This window comes from Lagopus muta, chromosome 1, assembly GCF_023343835.1.
Source record: "Lagopus muta isolate bLagMut1 chromosome 1, bLagMut1 primary, whole genome shotgun sequence".
NCBI classification, from domain to species: domain Eukaryota; kingdom Metazoa; phylum Chordata; class Aves; order Galliformes; family Phasianidae; genus Lagopus; species Lagopus muta.
The window spans coordinates 54,876,340-54,899,906 of record NC_064433.1 but is presented as its reverse complement, the minus strand read 5'-3'; the positions used below and the strand labels follow the sequence as shown (position 1 = coordinate 54,899,906).

Sequence of the window (23,567 nt, the reverse complement as noted above, 5' to 3'; positions counted from 1 at the left end):
CTTGCAAATTGTCATTCCACAAAGCTAATTCAAGACATTTTTGTTTAAAATATATACCTTTTCATTTATAAAAATGACAAAATATGAGGATGGTAGTATCATTTGCCACAAAGAGTTTCATGTTTAAATAACCCCCAAGAACCCAGTATTTTGCTTCCACTAAGTACAGGAACATCAATTTCCCGTGACTCATTCAAAATGTAGGAAATCTTTTGATATGCATGCATCTGTGAAAAAAAATGTTTTAAAGACTTACAATTTTTAATTGTACATACATGTATACTTATAAATCTTTAATCATTTTTTTGGTACTAGCAAACCTAGAATATTGATGTATTTTTAAATTCTGCGTAAGTTTTTCTTTTTTACTTTAAGATCCTCTCAAAAATATACTTGTACTTCCTACACAGAACAAAAAATACCACAGGATGGTGGAACTGAAAAGGGTAAAGGTGAGTTTGAAATCATATTTCAAAAATGGACAGCAAAGAGAACATTCTGAAATGCTGTTCTGATGCTAGATTGCTTGAGTTATAACTCGGGAATTTGGTGCCAAATTTTAAAAGTGTGATGTGAAGCTTCCTAGATCCTCATTCTGCATGACTTATCTAGCATTAGGAATACATCTAGGATGCTTATAAGTATCTTTAAAAATTCTGTGAACAAGACTGACACTGCTTAGCACCAGTAGTTACACAGAATGCTTTCTTAATAGATCAAATTTCAAGTGCATTGCATGAGCAGAAGGACATCTTTCTACTAAAGTGAATGTTGGCTCTGACCAACCTTGCTTAAACTCAGTTACAGTGCACATCCATTGCTTTTAATCAGTGGGGGAAATCTCCTATTACTCTAAGCTGTTTCTATTCTACCAGACACTTGATACTGCATGTTCCATCTTTTAGCAAAGTACAATAGAGTTCACACATTCATTAAAAATAAAAATAAAAATTCTATATTGCTTCTCTATCTAAGAAAAAGAAATTCCTCCATTCCTCTTCATTATTGGAAGTCCAGAGACTGTGGTCATTACAAGTTCTGAAAAATGTCTCCGAGGACATTTTACTGTCAACAAACCCCAAACTGTGCAAGTAAAAATGTGCTCCATTTTCAGTGCAAATTCTACATTGCTGCAATTAGACTCCAGCTCTGTTTGTAGCTTTTCTAGCTAAGAAGGTACATTTTGAGGTAACTGGGTCAAATTCCACTTCTTTTTGCTACTCCCTGTTGAAGTAGAATTCAAACAGCTCAGCAGCTTATTTTGAAATGGATAATCCTTTTGTGTTTCATTCTCACAGAAGGATAAACCAGAACAAAATATACTCACAACAGATGTAATGCTTGCTTTTTTTTATTTGTCACAGTTACGCTTTCCATGGCAAATCAAGAAATGTCTTTCTTGAAAATACATTCTGCCTTTTGATCTCTTACTCAAAGTCTTACCTTTTAGTGACACCAGATTCACACCTGAAACTTGGAAATTTGTTTGGCGAAGTCATGCATGGCCATTTTTCTCAGCAAAATAAAAATGCACTGACAGTACGTGATTCAAATATTCCTTAGAATATAAAAATGACAAACCAAGCTTCAGTGCATGTTATTTTGCTAGCTATTTTTGCATTGAGCAATTATTTTGACAAACAACATTTTGTGTGAGTAATCAAATCTGTCATCTTGGTAATGCAAACATAATTCAGGAATAATTTGCATGCCTAATGATAAGAAAAAGATGAAGGTCTTGCCTCAGGCTATTCTAGCAGTTAGTTCTGCTTGGTTTAATTTTCTTGTGAGAAATGTTTGTTCCTGAGCTGAACATGCACAGTGCTCTCTCCACTGCTTACAAGTCTACATTTCATTGAGCTAAAAAGAAAACATGGTAGGTATCACATCTGATACTTCAGTTGTTTTCTTATACATTATTTTATCATTTCTGTTTTGAATTTAGTGGAGAATATAGGATTTCCTAGAGAAAAAAAATGTTTTATTGGAGCTCAGCATATTTAGTAGGATTTTGCTGCCCCAATTTTTTTTGAGATTCTTCTATGGGAAGTGTTTCCAGTTTCAATTCACAGTGGCAGTAGACACCTCAGTAGGAATTCCAGTGAAATTCTGAATAGCAATATGTAGAAAGAATGACTTTCTGTTGAGCTGTCAACTTTGCAAATAACGTTGATGTCAATGCCTGACACTCTGAATTCTCTGCAGAAGTATTTGCTGTTTTTCTCATTTAATGACAGGAATACATATATTTGCACACATATATATGTGTTACACGGCATTATGCAGTTTCTACTATCAACTCCTGCTTTGTTGCAGAGTATCACCAAACAAAGAACAGCACATTTTCTGAGAGTGATTCCTTCATGTTTGTTTGCCAGAAGCAAATCTTTCTAATTGTTTCCATAACACACAAAAGAGGAAAAAGATTCTGTTTCTCCCATTTGTCCAAAATCAATATGAACTGAAGACAGAAACACCTGGAGGTTAGGTTTTGTGTAAGCTATTTTTTAAAATTGTTTCTCTAGTTTCATAAATAACAGATTTGGGTACTTCCCTGTATGGGTTTAAGACAGGAAACATTTCATATCTCAATTCCACAGTGATTTTATGATACTGCACTTTAGCAGTTGAGACTCCTTTGTTACCAAATTATAACAAACAGCACACTGGAATCTGGGGCAGCCCTCTGCAGCACAGTCAGACAATGCCTGAATGTAGTGTGTAGGTAAGAAAGGTTGGTCCATAATTATGGGGTCTATATTTTTCCCCGTGTTTCTCAGACAAAGTCAGTTGCAGAAGTTAAGAAATAGAGTATATCTTCCTGTTTGTCTGTCTTACTGTTCTATTTCTTTGTAGTAGTTACTGTCTATGTGAAAGAAAATATTTATGTCCCTTTATGTTCACTGTAAAGATAAAAAATTGAGGATGAGTCATAAAGTCTTTATCTTGTCATTACTTTGCAGTAAATCAGCAGCTTATAGCAGTAGTTGTATGTGTACAGAATTTTTTACGGTATTCCTAGTTTGAAAAATAGCATTTAGTAAAAAATTCAGGATACATAAGAGCATACATTTTATCTTCAGATCAAAATGTCATTCACCAAATTGACCACATTTATCCCATTCTTATTCATTTTAAGTCTGCTTTTGTTTTTAATTTTAGCATTATTTTAAACATTGATTACTGTTGTAATTGTGTTTCCAGTTGCTGGAATAAATGATTTTTAATATCATTTTGCTCATTCCTTTTTAGGTCCAATCCAGCTATTCAGAGAGCTACTCAGATTTCTGCATGATTTACTGATATCTTTTCTCTAGGTTCCATCCAGTCATCTACTAAAACGTTTGCATGTTTCATTCTTGTTATTCCTCCAGGTTTCACTCATCCATTCATCTCTCTACTAAAACTTCCATTGCTGATGTATGTACTTCAGTTACAGGGCCAAGTCCCCTTGATAGGAGTGCTGAACACTTTGCAAATTAGGTGGATAATTGAAAGCAACTAATTTCAAAACTCTTGGAAGAGTCAGTGCTCAGTAATTTCAGCAAAAATGACAGAACCAGTTGGTTGAGTTGTTGTGGATTTGTTTATGTAAAGTGAATACAGTGGTTCACTCTTTGTGACGTTTATCTATCTCTTGCCTTAGCCCTGAATGCTTACTCCAATGGGCAGTACTACAAAAAACATTATGGCATTCTGAGTGCAATTGCAGGTGCAAAGCAGTGCCTCTGCTGTGTTCACCTCTCCTTCTTGGTCATCAGTGAGCAACGGGTGATCAGCAAAAAAGATTAATAAATTTATGAGCTCAGCTCACCAATTAAATCAAACTTGAGGTGCTGTTCCAGGAGCATTTGTTTAGTTGCTAGAACACTATGTTCAGAAAACTGACATGATTTATCATTACTGTGCTTTCATTGAAAATCAACATATTCTATGTCAGCTTAGTCCAATGGATGGTGCAGGTGGTGAGAATGTGTCCACATAAGCTATGCGTTTTTGTATTTTTTTAATGAATAAAAAATCATGTTTGTAAGATAATATATTAATCCTTCATCTGTAGGCCTACAATTAAAACTTATATTCTCTTGCCAAGGGATTTTGTAAATGAAATTTGATGAATCATTAAAAAGGAATGAGTAAAATGTCATGGCTAAGCAGTTAAATTCTGTCAGACCTTCAACTACATTTCAGTGATTAATAAAGCATAACATTTAATAAAACCAGAATTTTTTTACATGTAATCAAATTTTATGTGCTTTTTGCCATTGCTATTGCATTTGTCCTTGAAAAAATAAAGACAAATTTGAACTTTAAGACAAAATCAAATAATAATTAAAAAGTAAGTCACTGATTCTTGAAACCCAAATCTGAAAAAAGTAAATACATTTCATAAAATAATTCTATTTCAGATATCTTTTCCTTGACTTTGAAATGTTCTCTAGATTATTTTCCATTAGATTATAAAAGGCTTATTATTATCTTTACTTTATGTACGTATTAAATCCTAAATAAATATATAGTTTATTCTGGCTTTTCAACTGTTCAACAGGTAATTTTTAAATTTTATTATATTTTATTCTATTTTAACATACTAAAACATTCTGTACATTTTTATCAGACATTCCTATCTTTGATATTTCCAGTAAACACCTAAAATTTAGGAGATTATTGTAAAAAGAGTCTTCAACTTATTCTGGATTTCTGATAAGCATGATTACAATATTTCAGTTTTAATGTCAGTTTCATGTTTTTCAGGCTTTTGGCTTATACAAATATGTATGCATAACTGTACTTTATTAGATTAATCATTTTGAGATACCTGAGTAGCAGTTGTTTCTAGTGATTTGATACCTGATGACTGCCAGCATTTAGTGTGATTGAAAGGAAAATCCTGCGGGATAATAGTTCTATCTGTATTTTAAGGCATATAATATGTGACAAAAATAAGTTATATATTTGTTGCTTTTATAATATTCTAATAAGTAAATTATAAAGTATGAATATAGGAGACTATTTTTTACTTTTGCATACCTTTATCTAATGATGCTGAATGCATATGTGATACACATTTTAATTGCAGACATGAACATCAGAGAAATGGCATCATCCTCAGGTCAGATATGTGATTGACCTTGATTTTATTGTGGCTTTTTTGTATTTACTGTGGATTCCATCTCTAACAAACAGAACCACTCAGCAGCTTTCATATAAACTCATGATTTAATAATAGATCACAGTTCACATCTCATTTTTCTTCTACTTGCTTGAAACATTAAGGTTTACCATTTCAGCTACTGAATTATGCAAAGCTTTCTTCATCAGTTTGAAGCTTCCATTGTGAATGCTCCTGACTATTATGATTTTTCCCTTTCTTTTGCAGGTTTTACCTTTTCACATATTTGTTTTAAAGCAGATGATCGACTGTGCTTTGAGTTTCTTTATGTATTTTTTTATTTGTATTTCTTTTCACAGATGAAGATGACACAGTTAGCACACCACCAGCAGGTTAGGACCATGATATTTTTTTTTATGTGTATGTATGTATGGATTTTTCTCTTGACTATTAATGAACAGAGTCCAACCATTTGGACTGAATTCATAACATACTCATTAGAGAATAACATTTCTGAGATGTCCGAAATTAATTTAGTCCATGTTCAGAAGTACAAGACCTTCATACCAGACAAGTTTATTTCTAGTCCTGTCTTGAATTTTTGTTAGAACTTCTGGCATTGGAAGGTAGAATATTAGCAACTCTGAAGGCATCTGTCTTAACTGTTACCATTGAAAAAGTAAGGAAAGCATTTTTAAGTTTTGTCCTGAGAACAAATTCCAGAATTACAAATAAAATAGATGCCTTATGATTTCAAAATACGTTTATCCATAGAATTGTCTGTCACCTCTCTTTAGGCCATAAGCCTTACAAGTTGTCTAGAAGACAGGTAGTTTTAATTTACCACTTCAAGATGGCAGATAAATGCCTTTAGTTGGCAGAAGAAAAGTGACAGTACAGGGATCATTCATGGTTGTTGTGACTTTGGCAAGACTTCAACATGGTTTGCTTAGTATGTCTTTTAAAGAGATTAAACTTGAGTGAAACAGACATTATGAACATTAACGTGCATTCTAGTGCATCAAATGAAAAACTCTCATTCTTGCTTTAAAACTTTTAACAAAAAAAATGGTTTTATCACATCTTCACTGTGTTAAATTTTCCTGATTTATTTTTAAAAATGGCATTATTAACCATGGGCTGCATGCCATCTGAATAATCAGTAGCAGTGAATTGATCAACAATGGTAGAGATTTTCATTGACAAAGCTAACAATATAAATAAAGCTTTGAATCACAAAACTCTATCTTTTAATTTCAAATAATAATAATAATAATAATGTTCAACTTGAATTACATAAAAATATCTGTTATTTAGAATCACCCCAAAGGATGAGCAAAGTATCAGCTTCAAAAATCCCTTCTAGATATAAACTACTACGAAGGAAATCTTGAGTGGAAATTAAATTTAGGCTTTCCAGAGAAATGGGGGAAAGATTTCTGACTTCTTTTTTTCTCAGCAGTTCACTTCCTCTGGCATTCAAATAGTTTCTCATAGGTACAGTCCTAGGTATTTATTCTAATCTTCTTGCATGAAGAATCATTGTTCTTAAAATCTTCATGACCTGAGGTCAGTTTAATTGTGATCTCTGAGCTGGTATCATCTAAATTGCTCTTCCCTTTCAGATGGGATGTCTAAGGCAGCGGAAAGAAAGGATTCAGGTGAGACCTCCTGAACAGCATGTTGAAACAGTCCAAATTTTATACGATACAATGATTATTAATGAGATATTTCTTAGATTTTTTTTTAATTCCACTATTTACACAGTATTGAACACTAACTTTTCAAATGCTTTTCAAAATTAGGAACTTAAGTAGTTTTCTAGCAGCTAAACTGGGAGAGAGAGAAGACTCTGATGTACCATACAGGACACATACCAGACACATACATACATACCTATCTATCTGCATGTTTTTCCATACAGATAGATACGCAACTATTCCCTTCCTCCTCAGCCTACAGGGTGGCAGTGGCTTACCTGAATCTCATACACAGACTCCAGGAGATTGTGGGAGAATGGCTTCTTCTCACAGCACAAAGGATGGTGGGGATAACTTAGCAAAGTCCTAACCTCTTTCTTCCTACTCTGCCAGGTAACGCATACTGCGCCCACTTTTGTGGTTTCAGGATTTGCAGCCTCTGGAACAAGATGAGCAGCAAGTACTTCAACCATAGTTACTGCACTGGTGTAACAGCCTATGCCAGGCCTGTGAGCCACTGTCAGACCTACATTCTGTTCTGACTGTTTAACAAACAGGAAAAAGCTAATAACCAGAGATGATGATAATATTTCTGCATTACATGGTACCAAATTCATGAGTCCATGTATACCACTTTCATTTATTAATATCCATTTTCCATTTCACCCCGTCGTGTCTCAGGTTCATTACTGCACCTGACCAGTTCCTATTTCAAGCACTGTCAGATCCTTCTGTTCGTACCTGTAACTCTCACTTGTTCTTGTGTTATGTCTTTCCATACACTAGTATACCATACCAGCATAATTTTAATAGTTTGTATTTTGTACAGAGAGTAGATATAGATATGTATCTATATATTTCTCTGTGCATGTGTGTCTGTGTATGTTTCCATATGTGTGTATATACATGTGTGTACATACATGTATGTTTTATACAAGCAGAAATATACAGAGGTATTAGGCATACCAGCTGTAAGTCATTGAAAAAGCTAAAGAGAAAGACTTTGTAGCAGAGCTATCCAGCATTTCTATGTGTCTCTGAAATTTCTTACAGACTTAAGGACAATAAAAGCAGTTTAGTTGTGTTTTCCTATGGTTGTCATGAGCTGTGCTTCATTAGTCACCAGTGGCAATTTTCATGAGTTGAAAAGGTTCCTGTAGCAGTTAGTTCTAAGTGAAAGGCAATTTTGTCTTCTGACAAATGAGTTTTTATGGAAAATATTGAAGAGGGAAAATAAATTTAAATTTCAAGAACAGAATTGAGTAGGTGAGAAATGCTGCCAAATTAGTTCATCATTTGTACTAGTTATTAAACAAAAAAGAAAAGAGTATTGGACAAATAACAAAAATCCACCTTTGATTTAGAAACAACTAGAATTCCAATGGGAACAAGGAATACAGCTCTGGTTTGAAAGTTATAGCCTCCTTTGTTTGATACAGTCATATGTATACACATTTGCTCTGCTATTCCATGCTAGCACTGGCTTTACTCAGTCTATTCTATGCACTAACCAGAACTCCTCAAACAAGGACATTTGGACTCCACGAATTCTTTCTCTGAGCATGAGACTTTGCCTTTCGAGATGGAGGGATTCTCTTTTGGTATAGAAAGTCTGTCACTATCATGCGCTTTCCCTGTCTTTTTCTGTTAGGAATTAGCTCTGAGCACAGTTTTGCATGTATTTACCAAAGATGTAACTGCACAGCACAAAGTCCTGGACATTCAGATGTCAGAACCATCAGAAACACATACCTGAGCTAACATGTTTTCAGCCTTAGATAAGTTGCTTACCTGCCTCTTCTCTCACTATAATTGTTCTTCCTTCTCTTTCATTTCCAAAATCTCAATTTCCAGAAGAGAACACGTTCTGCCTAAATATGTGACAGAATCATTTCCATCTGACAAACTATTTCTCTCTACTGATTCCCAAACTCTCTGTTTCTATCATAGAGAACAAAGCTGAGAAGTAAGCTTCATCACTGGTCTATTATGTGAGCAAAAAAGAAAAACTAGCTTGTTCAGTCAGCTGAGTTTGAGATTTACAGAGACCCACAGGAATTATCATCATCTGTGATTTGCATGTGCTTACAGCTGTTTGTGTTTTCAGAACTTCCACCTCCATGTTCCTTTCTGAAAAACAAAGAGCTGACCTTTGTCTATTGCCTCTGTAAAGTACTCATGGTTGAATGCTGGTGCCATTCAATTTGCTCATCACCCACCTAGGCTGATCAGATTGCCACGTCTTTTTCTCTGAGAGTTTCATTTTCTGTTACCACAGAGGTAGCATTCTTTCAGGAACTGTATGCAATGTGACAGCCAAGCAGTGGATGTCAATATGAACAAACACATATCTTTCAGGACACCTGAAGAGAGAGGTAATAGGGTTAGAGAGTTTAGTGAGTTCAGGTAAGTGCATTTTGGAGAGAGTCAAACATTGGCTGATAATTGATATCTTCCTCTTTCTCTGAATCTCAGTATGGTCTATTGGAGAAAGCGCTCCAGAAGAGACAGAAAAACGTGATGACTCCCAACGATCCACTTTATTCATTGAAAAACCCCAGAGTGGTTCAGTGAGCGTTGGTAAGTGCTTTGAAAGAAAATCAGAAGCCAATTCTGGAGAGAGAAACACAGAGACTGAAAAGATGTATGTGAGGTTCAGGTAGCACTCAGCTTCTGCCCTCAGCTACAAATATTTCCACTGATTTTAGTTGGATGTGAACTCCTTTCTTTGAAGACAAAACAGAATGTACGAGAAGAAGAAGAAAAAAGAATTCTTAAATTCAAAACAAAATCAAAATGTTATAGCTTACTTGGCACAATGGACAAGAGGTATGTTTTCTGAGAACTCATTATTATAATACTGTTAGCCTATAATGTTATTGATAGATCAGGAAGATCTGCATGATGGCCTTCAGAGCAGCTTAGAGATTCCCAGGTCAACATTTATACTCTGCAGCTGCAGCTAAAGCAATTTGACTAATATGAGCAGATCTGCATGGAGGCTGGCAGGGAGCAACCATCACCCCTACTATAATAATTGTGGGAGATTTGCTCTGGACTGTTCCTAGTCCTTGGCCTGAATATCTTCCAGCAATTGGAACACAGGAGGTAAACTGTCAGAGCACATCTTTGGTTTTAATTTAACCCCGGAGGAATCCAGTCCAAGTACTTCAATACCTTCCTATGAAGGAAGCCAGAGCATGATACATGAGGACAGTAAGGAGGTTCACTTCCTAACTGCACTTCAGTGCCATATTTACAACATTCCAATGCAAGAAGGGTAGCAGCATTGCAACTATGGTGCCAAGTTTAGTACAGGCTACCTAGTATGTCTGCTATGTATTGGGATAGGTGCCCATTGATAAGTGGGCAGATGTGCTTTTTATACGCTGCTACTATTTTTCTGAGCTTCTGAGAACTACAAAAAGATCATCTGGGGCGGATTTATTTGGAAAACAAACATAAGGTATTGGCTGTATTCTTTTCTGGGTGGTCAGGCACTGGAATGGACTGCCCAGGGAGGTGGTGGAATCACCGACCCTGGGGGTGTTCAAGGAAAGACTGGATGTTGTGTTGAGGGACATGGTTTAGTAGGAGCTATTGGGAATAGGTGAACGGTTGGACTGGGTGATCTTTTAGGTCTTTTCCAACCTTAGTGATTCTATAATTCTATGATTCTATGATTCTAGAATGTTGGATGGAAACTCCCAAAATATTGTTTACAGAGGACTCTTTTCCTACTCTTTTTAACTTCAAGAATTAGTGATAGTGATGCATAAAGAGGCATTTTTCTAGATTCTGCTGTGTATTTGTGTTACAATTGCCTAGCAGCTTAGGAATATATGTCTTATTTAAAGGCAAAGAAATTCAGCCACTTGAAGCATAGTGGCCATGACAACATGGAGTTTTGCATCAGCTAATTTTTTTCTGCTTCTTAGTTTGTCTCAGGCTTGACACTGCCATGATCAGAAGGCTTCCAGACTCAAAATCATTAATCTCTGTAACATTCTGCAGTATTTTCATAGCTCATGTGACTCCTTCTGATTCTCACTATCATGGTAGAGCTAACACATGGAAGGAGTCATAGTAAAAGAAACATGTACAAATGTGACCAAGCAACCACAAGTTCCTCAATAACTGTGTTGTTTTTTCTCTTTTGACAAGGTGGGAATATTACATTTATAGCCAAAGTAGAAGCCAAAGATCTTCTCCGAAAGCCAAACGTTAAGTGGTTTAAAGGAAAATGGATGGACCTGGCCAGCAAAGCAGGGAAGCACCTGCAGCTGAAGGAGTCATTTGAGCGTCACACAAAGGTCTGTCTTTGGTTTTCCTTCATATAGGGGCAAAGCTCCAAAGAGAGCTTAAAGATCAGATTTGGACAGTGGGCAGAATTTTAAGTGAAGCAGATTCTAAACCTGGCTTCACGACACGGTTTTCTGTGACGATCTCCAGTTCTGTTCTGTTCTCCCAGAACAGAACATGAGGTGGTGTGGAAATCCCTGTTTTCAGTTGCTTTTTTGAGTTTCATTTTCTTTTCACAACCCTTTATTCAAGTTATACCTTACTCCTTTAGGTTTGGGTCTGGAAGACAAAATTTTCTATTTGTTTCATGCAAATGTATGTCCCACATTAATAAACAATTACATTTGATTTTTAGATACACACATTTGAGATGCATATCATTCAAGCTAAGGAGAATTATGCAGGGAACTATCGCTGTGAGGTTTCTTATAAGGACAAGTTTGACAGTTGCTCTTTTGACCTTGAAGTCACTGGTAAGATTCCAATTGTATTTGTAAAGCTTTATAAATATGTGATTTTTTTTTTTAATCTGAAATTCCACATAATTTTGTTTAGAACCATTAAATGAAGCAATGTTTAATCATAGCAGGAAGAAATTTTTAGCATAGACTGCAGAGAATTAAGCATCTGTGATTTCTTGTTTAAATAGACATTGGGATAGCTAGTATGTGAAACATTTAGGTTATATCCAAAAATTAGGAAAGCTGGCAGATAAGTCTATTGAATTCAGATCAGATTCTGGCACACAAGAGAGAGGAACAGGCCTTGGGCTATTCAGAGAGAGATAATTCATCTGGTAGGACCTGAAGGGAGAGAAGTTGGCTCAGGAATGGCTCTCCAGGACTTGCACCCTGCTCGTGCATGGTGCAGTCATACTTTAGAAAGCCACAGTTCTTCCACAATGCCCCAGAATAAACAATAGCCTAATGTGGAGAGTGCTGGAGATTCATGTCTTTATCTTTTTCTATGTTGTAATAGGTCTGACTCTGGCAAACGTTATTCCGTAGTCTTACCTTTTCCTTCAAGAGCACAAGAGTGCACACATACCTGTACAATCAGCCTGAGAAAGATGAATGTCTTCCAAAATTCCAGGGAAGTCAGGTGCAAGTGGAAGAGAAAGCATTGGCATTAAGAAGGAAAAAAGCCAGAGCCAGTGTACAGACAAGAGCAAGGATGTGAAAGAAACACTGCTAGGACAAATTTCCTATGCAGAGCTGTAGGAGCTAGGCCGGAGAAATGCATTGAGTAAACCTGGCTTAGTGTCAAGCAGCTTTACATTTACCAGAACTTAATGCCAAAGGAGCACTAACTGTGATCACTTAGCAAGAGACTGAACAAATTTCTCATGCCAAATTACATTACTTATGTCAACTACATCAATTTTAAATTATGTCAGATTATGTTTTTAACCTCTGTCCTATCACTGCTTCACAGAATCCTCTCAAGCTGCTCCATCCATTGACATCAGATCTGCTTTCAAAAGAAGGTAACTTCAAACAGTGACCCTGCGAAACCCCTCAGTAATGGATGTGGTAGCATATGGAACTCACCTCTATTTTGGCAGGCAGTTTTATCGAGTACCTTCAGAATGGTTTTGGAAATAAAGATTAAAGAACTGGGGCTTAAGGTAGTGGGTAGAATTAACTAGTTACAATTCATTGGCAGAATCCCTTGAAAGTGCAGTGTCATTGCTTTAAGTGAAGGTGCAATATTCAAAGATATTAACTGTCCGTTTCTTCAGAGTTTTTAAAAATTATATTTTCATTCTCTATAATATTTCACCATGTTTCCTGAAAATTGTGAGCTATGATATGAAAGATTCTGATCCAAGTCCTGCACTGATCAAAAGCAGAGACAAAATTTATACTGATTTCAGCAAGACAGGAGCTGGCCTTGCTTTACCCTACAACAAAGAAGTGTCATGTGGCCATCTTTGTGGAAAAACTTCAAATAATATACACAACTATAAAAATATAAAATATACATACATATATATGAAATATATATAAAATATACTGAAATATTGCAGGGGCAGTAATGTAAAGCATTGTGTCTGAAGTCTTCTATGTTATTTACCTTTGTTATAAGACAGTAATTAATACCAGTATAAAGATGTTACCTTTATATTTTATAGAAAACAATTGTCTTATAAGGGCAGAAGTATTCAGACTGAAAATGTTTTATAAACAAAAAATGTGTGCAGCTGATTAATTCACGCATACAGGCAAAGTTGTAACTAAAAATTAACTACTTCTGTTTAGAAATATTTGATTTAAAGAGTAAAGAGAAATGATATTGTATTAAAGGTGCATACTTTTCTCCTGTACATCTTTTAAAAACTGCAATAACTATTCTGCCCCATACAGTGAGGATATCTCTGAATATTCTCTGTTTGTTGTAGGGGATACTTTGCATACAAAATATAGGATAAAATACTGATACCATTTGACTTAACATTTGTTGGATTTTGACCATACTGTTTACAAACGTTAAGGGAATTATTTTGTTTATATGCATTTTAACAACACAGTTTTACTGCTTAAAGTCACATCATAGAAATATATGCACCTTCACAACACAATGATTTCATCTGTAAAAATGTAAAATGTGCTGTTTTTAACCGATCTTTCCCTTCGTTTAGAGAGAAACAATAAGTCTTAATTATATGCTTCGCAATCTGGTGTTTGACAGACATATGCTGTTAAAAGCACCAAACAGCAATGCAAATCTTTGTTTTACATTCACAGCGTAAGATCAGCACAAGCCCTTTGTTTTTACACGCATCTGATATGGAAATGAAAAACAAAGCTCATTGTGTTGACTAGCTCACGTTTATTTGTGTTACTGAAATCTAACACAAATCCTGGCAAATTTATGTATGCAGTTACAAAAATTTGCCATCAAAGTATGATGACAAGCAATACAAACCTTTGTGTTATTTTTCACAAGTGCCTCAGGTAAGATAACTTGTGTGAAAAAGAATACAAGTTTGTGTTGATTTTATACCATTAGTTGTGTGTCTGGACAGTGTTGAGTATGAGAGACATGAAGAGAGTTTGCAAGGTGTGTGTCGTTTACGTCTTTCTGTATTAAACAAAGATTTGATCTTTTTCTATTAATAACAGCGGTGATGGACAAGACGATGCAGGAGAACTTGACTTTAGTGGTCTCCTGAAACGTAGGTGAGAACCAAGTGATGCAGTGAGCAGGTGTGGATTGCAAACCATTAGGTTAGCACACAGAAAGAGTCAGGTGTAGCATTAATAACTTCTTAAGACTTTTCTGACATTTATTTTTTTTACAACGTTTCTAACTGTCATTCTCATGCTATAATATGCAAATGTTCATTTAATTCTACCTTTTAAGTGTGCTGAAAAGAACATTCAGACTTGAGTCTACCAGGAAAAAAAGTGAGCCACAACATAAAGAGACCGATAACATTTAATCTACTTGCTATTTCTTTTGTGTTTGCATGGAGTCTCATGGGGGAGAATTTCCTACACAGGGATGAGCAGTTCAGAAAATTGATTTGGGTGCAAGAGCAAAAAGATGGAAGGATTAGATTAACCTCTTCACATTCATCTTTATTTGGTGTTATTAGCACTGTGATACAATAAATTATATATCATTTTCAAACCATAGAGATTTATATTAATTTGTTGTAACTTTCTGTTTCAATATATGCACACAAATATTCAATGATGGTTCATTCACCTACTAACTCTTAAATGGGAAAACATGGACACGTATTTCTCTTGTTCACCTTGAGAATCTGATGATACAACAGCTATGCTGTTAGCTATTTCAGACTTCAAATCCAGTTTAGTTTCTTAATAGAGTAAGACAATTCCTGGAAAGGAAAATACGACCTTACAAAACCTTGATCTACATTAATTGGTGAAATCCTAATTTTTAAAAATTTATCATTAAAAATATCTGACAAGAAAAACAATTACTCTGAAAGAGAAAAACCAAATATACAATATCAATTACATTTTAAACTTCACAGTAGGCCTGTGGGCTATAATGGGAAGGAGAGTATTTAGGCAACTGAAGTGAAAACAGGAAGGTTGAAGGAAGAGAAAATATTACCTGAACCAATTCAAATCTACCAGGCCTTTTTTTCTAAATCTTTTCATCCCTAATTAGGATCTTCAGTTTGATTTTTTATCTTGCTAATACAACTTACTGTAACAGTTCTTATAACTGCCTGTGGTGTGTTTTATTAGCAATATGAGCTGCATGTAAGAGGTCTTGTGGGTTTTTGTGGAAAGAGAAGTGTGAAAAAAAAATCATTGTAACTTCATTAACAACTAACATGTTGTATAAGACAAATATTTTTATAGCCATATAAATGTAGAATAAGAATCTTGTGTTTAATGGGCAAAGCAAACTTTTAATTCATAAACATCACTACTTACTAGTGGTGAAACTGGTACTTCACCTTCTAGCTTCAAGCACTTAAATGCAGCCTCTATGAGCTTAATTAAACGGTAAGACTGCTACTCAGACCCTAGTGTGGATATTAGTATCCATTTCAATTATGAAAATACATGTTTGCATTTCAATTATTGAACAGGAAATTCTGCAGGTGCACTCCCTCTCTTTTGTGTGGTCATACTGCCAAGAAGAGAGCTAATTTTTCACTCATGGTGCTTAATACTTAAAAAATACATGTTTTTATTAAAAACATACACGCACGCACAAAAAAAAAACTTGCTGCACAGAATCTACATATTCCCTTTGTGCTTGTCTTGAAGAAAGACCAACCAGTTTTTATGCAAGTAAGCCGCTCTGTAACTGGTTATGCTTCAGTTCAGTGCATCGGTAAGAGCCTGAAATTCCACAAAGCACAAGATATCAAAAAACACTCACACGTTTAGGTATTCATTTTTAAAAGTACATCTTTCAGCAACATGCACATTTTCAGGAATAAGATCTGAAAGAACTTTTGTGGAGAGATCAATCCACTGAGGAATTGTGCAGCACTGTTTGCCTGCTGCCCACAGCAGAAACTGCCACGGTCTCAGAGCAAGGTTGGTTTGCCCTGTTTCAAAATGTGTTCTCCAGTTATGCAAGAGGAAGAAAATAGCCTGGAATAAATTATTTCAAACTGCTTGAAAATCAAGATGCTCTCATTGATCCTCATTCTCAGCCACTGCTTGGGGTTACATTATCTCAATTCCCGTGGAACGTAGCAATCCTTAGAACAGACAGAAGTTGCATGGCAAGTGGCCAGTCCTGGGAGAGGAGAATGGCACTCCAGCAGGTGTGTCAGCTTTTACATAGGTTTGAAAGCTGATCTCATCTTGCTGTCACACAGAAGGAATCTCACCAAAGCTCCAGCATTCACAGTACATAGTCACTCTCCAGTAATTGTGAACACAGAAAAAAAAGTAAAAAAACACCCAAAATCTAAAATTAAATACCATAGATTTTCTAAGAATTATTCAGAGCTATCAACGTAAGTATTACAAACATGATCCAATCAGATTTTTTTTTCCTTTATAAAATATCACTGGCTTATTAGGAAAATTAGTAAGTCTAACAAATTAAACAGCAAAGTGTTTTTCCGTAATTACTCATACAACCTTACAGGGCTCCCCAGTGTTGTTTTTGTATTATTGTTAAACACAATTCTGTGACTTGATAGTGCTCAGCTCTAACAGAGTATCATGGCAAAGCTCAGTCTCTTCTTTGTTTGTTTATTCCTCAATTTGGATTTCTTATTCTATTATCAAAACTCTAAAAAAAAATAAATGATTTCACTAGACTGATATGATTAAGTCAGACTGATCCTGATCTGAGCTTAATGATCTTACATTAAAAAAATGCCTAGATTTCAGCTCTGTTTCCTTGATTGTTTGAGCAGTTCAATTTGAGTCATTCTCAAAAACTGCAGTTTTGCTCAGAGTTCTTCCATTTTTTCCCTCTCCTAATGGTTGCCAGCGTGAAAATAATTGAGCCTCTTTCTGTTCATTGTCTTAGCCTAGAGCTGGAGATAGTAAGTAGGATATCATAAGACAAGTGATGATATTTACACAGGCCTCTAAAACATTTCCCATTCTTAAGACTGAGATAAACATGGAAGCCATCAGACCCATCCTGCAAGTCCAAGCTGGTTGAGAATCTCCAGTTCCTCTCCGTACTCCAGATTTAAGTGATTCTTAGAAGAGTTGGTGTAACTATAAACTGAAACAGATTCCTTTGGGTTTCCGTATGTCCTCTCACAGGTCACCACTTGCAAGAGTTACAGGGTCTCCAAATTGAAAAACATTTTTGCCTAACTATGAAATGTATGGATTAGACTCAGATCTTAGTAGTACTGTCATAAGTTTTCCCTGATTCTAGTAAAGTTACAACAGGCAAAACCAATTTAAGCAGGTATGCTACTATATATTACATTTTCAAACAGATTCCACACTATAATGAAGAAATACAACATTTCTTATTGCTGATTACATCAGAAAATGGCAAACAAAAACTTATATCTAAACTGTGCCCTGGAGCATTGTGAACTAAGGTGTGAATGTCATTCTCAACTATGCCACTTATACTGAGTGGAAATGGGGCTTGAATTCACTTATTTACAGACGTTTGGAAAGCTTGATGTCAAAGTGAAATAAAAAATATCTTGGTGGCCTTCAAATTTTGAACAAAACATTTATAATATCACCATGGATTCAATTCCACTCTGTCTTTCTGATATGAAAAGGTCTCACTAACTCTTCTCCCACAATTTTATTTTGCCACTGTTAGGGAGGTCAAACAGCAAGAAGAAGAACCTGAGGTGGATGTATGGGAGCTCCTGAAGAATGCCAATCCCAGTGAATACGAGAAGATTGCTTTTCAGTATGGTATCACTGACCTGAGAGGCATGTTAAAGCGTCTGAAGCGCATGAAAAGAGAGGTGAAGAAGAGTGCAGGTATGGATAAGGCAAAGTATTATTATGTTCACTGGTCAAACATAACTATGCACCCAATAAGCCCAAATACTGTATTATTCTTACCCTCTACCTCTATGCCTATATGTCTGATGCAAGGAAAGAACTGGAAGCTTATGTACGAATTGTTCAGCTTGAAGAAAGTTGTTCTCTATCCAGATTCATCACAGAGAGGTGCTGAAAAGTTAAAATGGAGAAGGAGCACCCTTAGCACCTGGAACCAGTTTGTCTGGTCCCTCTCAGCAGTTGGGTCAGATGGGTAGGAAGGCGCTGCCAGTTGTATCAGAATTTTTCAGTAGACATGGTTTTACCTACAGAAAGGTCCTTATATGGCGTGCAAAACATCTCTATAGGATGTTTTCCACCTCATGCTACCTTTACTATAAATTGAAATCTCGTAAACGGTAAGATTAAAATAAATAAATTAAATAAATTATATATTAAATCAATTAAATAAAATATTCTGTTCAAATTTTGTAGTTCTACTACTGCTGTGTTGACAGATTCAGTCTTCTGCAGTTAGACATATGCATGATATAAATCTTACCAGAAGCTGATAATTTAGCTATTGGCAGTATTTTTTGAAGCACCATTTATTTTTGAGCCACAGGTTATCTGCTTCTCTGAGTTTAACATTTGTGGCTGGCAGTAGCTAAATGTTGATGCTGAAGTGTTTTGAAATGTTTGAGTTCTGGCCTTACATTTTCCAGAACAACTTGGTCTACTTTTGCTCATATAAAATAATTGTTTCAAAAAGCTCTGCTACGATTCATGAAGTGAATTTTTGCCTGGTTTCATGCATTTTTGCAAATGTTTTGCAGCCATAACATTCATCACAAGTGGAGTTGCAACCTACAGACAGAATCAAGAAAATTAAACTGGCTTTTAGACAAACCATTTATTTTTATTCAGAGAAAAAAAATTAGATTAAAATTCCTTGTTAACTAAATGGTGTTGCTGGTAGAGAGGTCCTTTCTAATAGATTCATTCTAGATGCTTCCATTGCACAAGCTATATACAGTTTTACTCTGAAGTAAAGGTTCTCAGCAAGCTATCAAAGTTATATCTAGCCAATCTTAATCAGAACCATGTTATACTGCAAAGCCATGAAGAGATATTAACTAATCAGGATAAACTGAGCTGCATAACTCAGTAGTTCTAATGGTACTACTAGAAAAAAAACTGATTTGACTGAACTAGCCCAAGAATATAGAGTGATGCATAACATGGCATGTATATATATTCTGATAAATTTCATGAGGTTTATGCAATGTCATTTCAACATTCATATTATTTATTTTCCAGTCTTCATTTACAATAACATCTCTCTTCCACAACAGCATTTTCCAAAGGACTTGATCCTGCATATCAGGTGGATAAAGGAGGCAAAGTTAGGTTCATGGTAGAGCTAGCAGATCCAACAGTGGAACTCAAATGGTATAAAAATGGCCAAGAAATACGACCAAGTGCAAAGTAAGTGGTTTTATTGTATGTTAGCTGTAAAACGGGTATATATATATTTCCTTGATGTGTCTCACATAGATCTATATCTTTGATTAGGTTTACACCAATTTTATTTCTGACATTTCTTTACACAGAAGAAGTAGGTAAAATATGCTATCTTGCTCATGACCCAAAAATATGCACTGTATACTAGTTGTTGACATAGATTGTGTGCTTTATCTCGAGAGAGGAGAGTTAAAGATCCTTAACAAAGCATAGAGCCATTTCCTGCTTGGTAGGTTAAAACAAAGACAAAACCAGGAAGAATTTTGAAAAAATAAGTCTCCTCAGTTCTATGTTAGAATAAGGTCAGAATCTTTCTGTAGAAATTGGTTACTAAAAGGAGAGACCTTTAACATAAAGCCTACCTGGCTCATAAGCTACCTATAAAATTGTCTCTAATCAACACTATCTGTTAATTAGGTAATCAACCATATAGAGAAAAGGGGAGTAAGGTTTTTTTCTCTCTCTCCACTATCTGGTTAACACGATGAAGCAAACAACCTGAATTAGTTCACAGCAATTTCAGACACACACAAATTATCTACTGTGCCCAAGCTTCTCCATCATCTGTGTCACTTATGTATCGGTTTACTCTCTGGTTTTACCTATAATAAGCAAGAGGCTTCTTGGATGCAGGAAGAGCAATGGCTGGAACTTGAACCCAATCCCTAATATTCTCATGTCTTTCACAACCTAGAGTACAAAATCGCATTCCACAGTCAAACACAGATAAGAATGGTAATGCATAAAAATGTAATGTTCCTCAAATATTGTTTGAAAGCACAAAAACCTTTCAATTTTCTCTTTCTGGCCCAGTGAAAAATTGCAATTAGCAAACATCCTATTATGAGGAATGGAAGATCTATTCTAACACTGCTTCAGTCAATGAAGAATTTGGATTAATATATGTGACTAACAAAGAAAAAGTGATAAAAGTGGTATATTTTCTTTAACTTCCGTGAGCAGTTTAGAACTGCCTTGCAAACATGCATTCTTCTTCAATAGAAGGACCTGGACTGAATGCTCCAGTGCATTTCTTCCAGGCTGCTGAAGCAGCTGTCAGATGCTAATGAGCTTTGGTCACTGCAAACCTGGAGCAGAATTAAACTGGTGACATAAAGGTGAAAGGCCACATATCCCATTACCAAAACCCAATATCCCATTACTGATCTCTTGTGCCATCTGGCCTACCAATAATATTAACTTCTTAACCTTGGCTATTATTATACTTCATAAAAATGTTAAGAGTGTTGGAATGAGGATGGTCTCCTGTTACTGGTTATTTTCATCTTTACTCATCTAGAGTTTCAGTCTCCATTTTATTCTGCTGTTTTTTTATTATTATATTTTTGTATCATGTAAGCCTGGAATGTTGTAACAAACCAGAAACTGTTTGTTATCACTCTAGCCATAGCTCTTTTTGCTCCAAAGTCTATGATCATTCTTAAATTTTCTGTTGAAACACGGAAATTGCATCCCAGGACTTTTTTTCCAGGTCTACGTAAGAAAGAGGGTTTTCCCCTCTAGTGATTGCTAAAAGATTTTATATATATGTTTCCATATACATAAAGAAGAGCTCCAGCAGTTTTGCTAATGCATCTTTGCTGTATTCTATTCAAACAGATACATTTTTGAGCACAAAGGTAACCAGCGAATTTTGTTCATCAATAACTGTACGATGACAGATGACGCTCGCTATTACGTAACAGCTGGTGATGAGAAATGCTCCACAGAACTGTTTGTGAGAGGTAACTACACCAGCCTGTTCCCATTTCAACTGGTGTAAATTGATGTGGTTCCTTGAACTGCAGCAAAAATTAACAGGAAGGATATAGCTCAGTGTATGTTTGCATTTGTATTAGCAGGGTTAATATGCATTTTTGTGATTCCTGATCATTTTTGTTCATCCCATACTTACTAATCTAGTGAAAACACAGAAATGGAGATACTGTTTATTTCATGTTTCATACCGTCCACTGGGATCCAGTGGGACTGTGGTCCTCCTCATAATTTCAAAGCCATTTTGGAACTCATTTGTCTCTGTATTGGCCTTCCCTTACATACTTAGGAACCTGGCAACCCTGATAATGGTCCAATTGACCTGTTCCAAATACTCTAAAATCAGGCATTAAAATACTGATTTTAGTTTCATCTGCCAATATTTAAGGGAAGATTCTACCAAAATCTACGAATGAGTGATCTTTCCCTTAATATTTTTGATCCTGTAGTGTTGATAGTCTTATCTCCTATAGCATGATTTTAAAAACATCCTTCTCTCTCAGATTGTAAATCTGTAATTTTATCTTGTCAAAGATCCTCCAATTTTGGTGACCAAAGGCCTGGAGGATACCAGTACCTATGTTGGTGAACGTGTAGAACTGAGCTGTGAAGTATCTGAGGATGATGCAAATGTTAAATGGTACGTCATTCTTTGAACAGATATTGTTTTCTTTGAGACACAGATGGGGCCAGGGAGGGGGAAGGAGGTAAAGAAAGATTTTATTTGTAGGCATAAATGTGGAGAGCATTTTCTGTATCAGGTATCAGTTTAAAAAAACTCAGGAGAGCATTACTCAGTGAAGTAGTAACAGCAAGAACATTCTTACACATTCATGGGTTTAACACTTTTTTGTGTCTTAAGTCTTGCAAAGTCTTCTCCAGAAGTTTCAGTCTATGAGATTCTTACTCACACAGGACTTTTATTGGGAAAATAATCACTTTTTCTTTTCTTTTAGGTTTAAGAATGGTGTAGAGCTTACCAATGAACCTAAATCTCGGTATCGAATCAAGGTTGAGGGTAAAAAACACACTTTGATTATAGAGGAGGCTGCAAAAAATGACAATGCAACTTACTCAGTAATGACAACAGGAGGCCAATCAGAAGCTAAGCTTTCTGTTGATTGTAAGTATAATATATCTTGCTCTTGATAGTGACGGTCATAGTTTGCTAAGTAACAGAAATAATTTGCTTGCCTTTTTCTGAGTTTAAAGATAGCTTTATGTTCCATAGCAATTTCTTAGCTGTAGACCTCCAGTCTGCAGTGACTGACAATGAATTAGTCCTGCTTGAAAATTCCTGTCAGTTTATTAAGATGGAAAACAAAGCTATCCATGGAAAGATATAATAGGTCAACAAACTGAGACATTCAGTGGCAGTACTTGCTTTTCTTGAATCCTTTCAGGCTTTTACAGGAAAGACAAAACCAAGACTTTTTAGATAAAAGGAGTGAAAAAAAATGTGTTGGAAAAAAATAATATATTCTACTACCAGATGTACTGTTAACATGCGTCAAGACTATTTGAACTAAACTAAAGGCACTAAAATGAGACTGTATCTCACTCAGCACTGTTTGAATATATCTTTAAAACACTTGTGGTTTCTAGCAAAATGTATGTATCCATATAATCTGCCACTTTGGTTTTAGGCAATTGGTTAGTTTGCAACTGGATGCAGATTTGGTCTTGCTGGCATTAGTGAACAAGGTAGATTCTGAGTACCTGTTTGTGGTAAATTTGTTACACACTGTAAACTTACCATATATCATACATGCAAACATTCTACTTTTAACTATTTTATACAAAATGACATCCTAAGCACAAACAATTCACAGGTCTCTTACCAAGCTGAAAGTTATCCACTGTGGCTATTGGGCTCCATCATCTTACCACAATACCACAGTGTTTTGTGCTTCTTCTGTTGAGAACATTCCAGCCATCTTTCTACAAAATGCAGTTTTTTCCACCATTCCTTGTTTTATATGTCAGATTATAGGCAGGCATATTTAGTGCACATGCACAGTGCTGTGTGTTCAGCCTGGACTCATGTCTACAGCATCTGATGTTCCAGAAAGTGGAAAAAGCTCAAGTTTCACAAAAGCTGGTAGTATTTTTGTGTTTTCACAAGGGTGGTTAAGGCAGCTTAGCAAACACAAGGAGAAGTAATGTATGAAATAACCTTATACTATCCACCATGTCCTTTGATAAGAGCCAGACACAAGAGGC

At 35.6% G+C, this 23,567-nt stretch overlaps 1 protein-coding gene across 2 annotated transcripts in view; it reads left to right on the top strand.

Moving 5' to 3' along the window:
* Positions 1–23,567, top strand: part of MYBPC1 (myosin binding protein C1) — a 71,563-nt gene that overhangs the window by 20,833 nt on the left and 27,163 nt on the right. For both annotated transcript variants that reach the window (XM_048960458.1, XM_048960448.1), the window contains exons 3-13: positions 411–452; positions 9,289–9,393; positions 10,978–11,126; positions 11,471–11,588; positions 12,550–12,601; positions 14,241–14,297; positions 17,875–18,041; positions 19,400–19,532; positions 21,189–21,313; positions 21,879–21,984; positions 22,301–22,467. In XM_048960458.1, the coding sequence (XP_048816415.1) occupies positions 411–452; positions 9,289–9,393; positions 10,978–11,126; positions 11,471–11,588; positions 12,550–12,601; positions 14,241–14,297; positions 17,875–18,041; positions 19,400–19,532; positions 21,189–21,313; positions 21,879–21,984; positions 22,301–22,467 (1,221 nt within the window). The remainder of the gene's footprint in view (positions 1–410; positions 453–9,288; positions 9,394–10,977; positions 11,127–11,470; positions 11,589–12,549; positions 12,602–14,240; positions 14,298–17,874; positions 18,042–19,399; positions 19,533–21,188; positions 21,314–21,878; positions 21,985–22,300; positions 22,468–23,567) is intronic.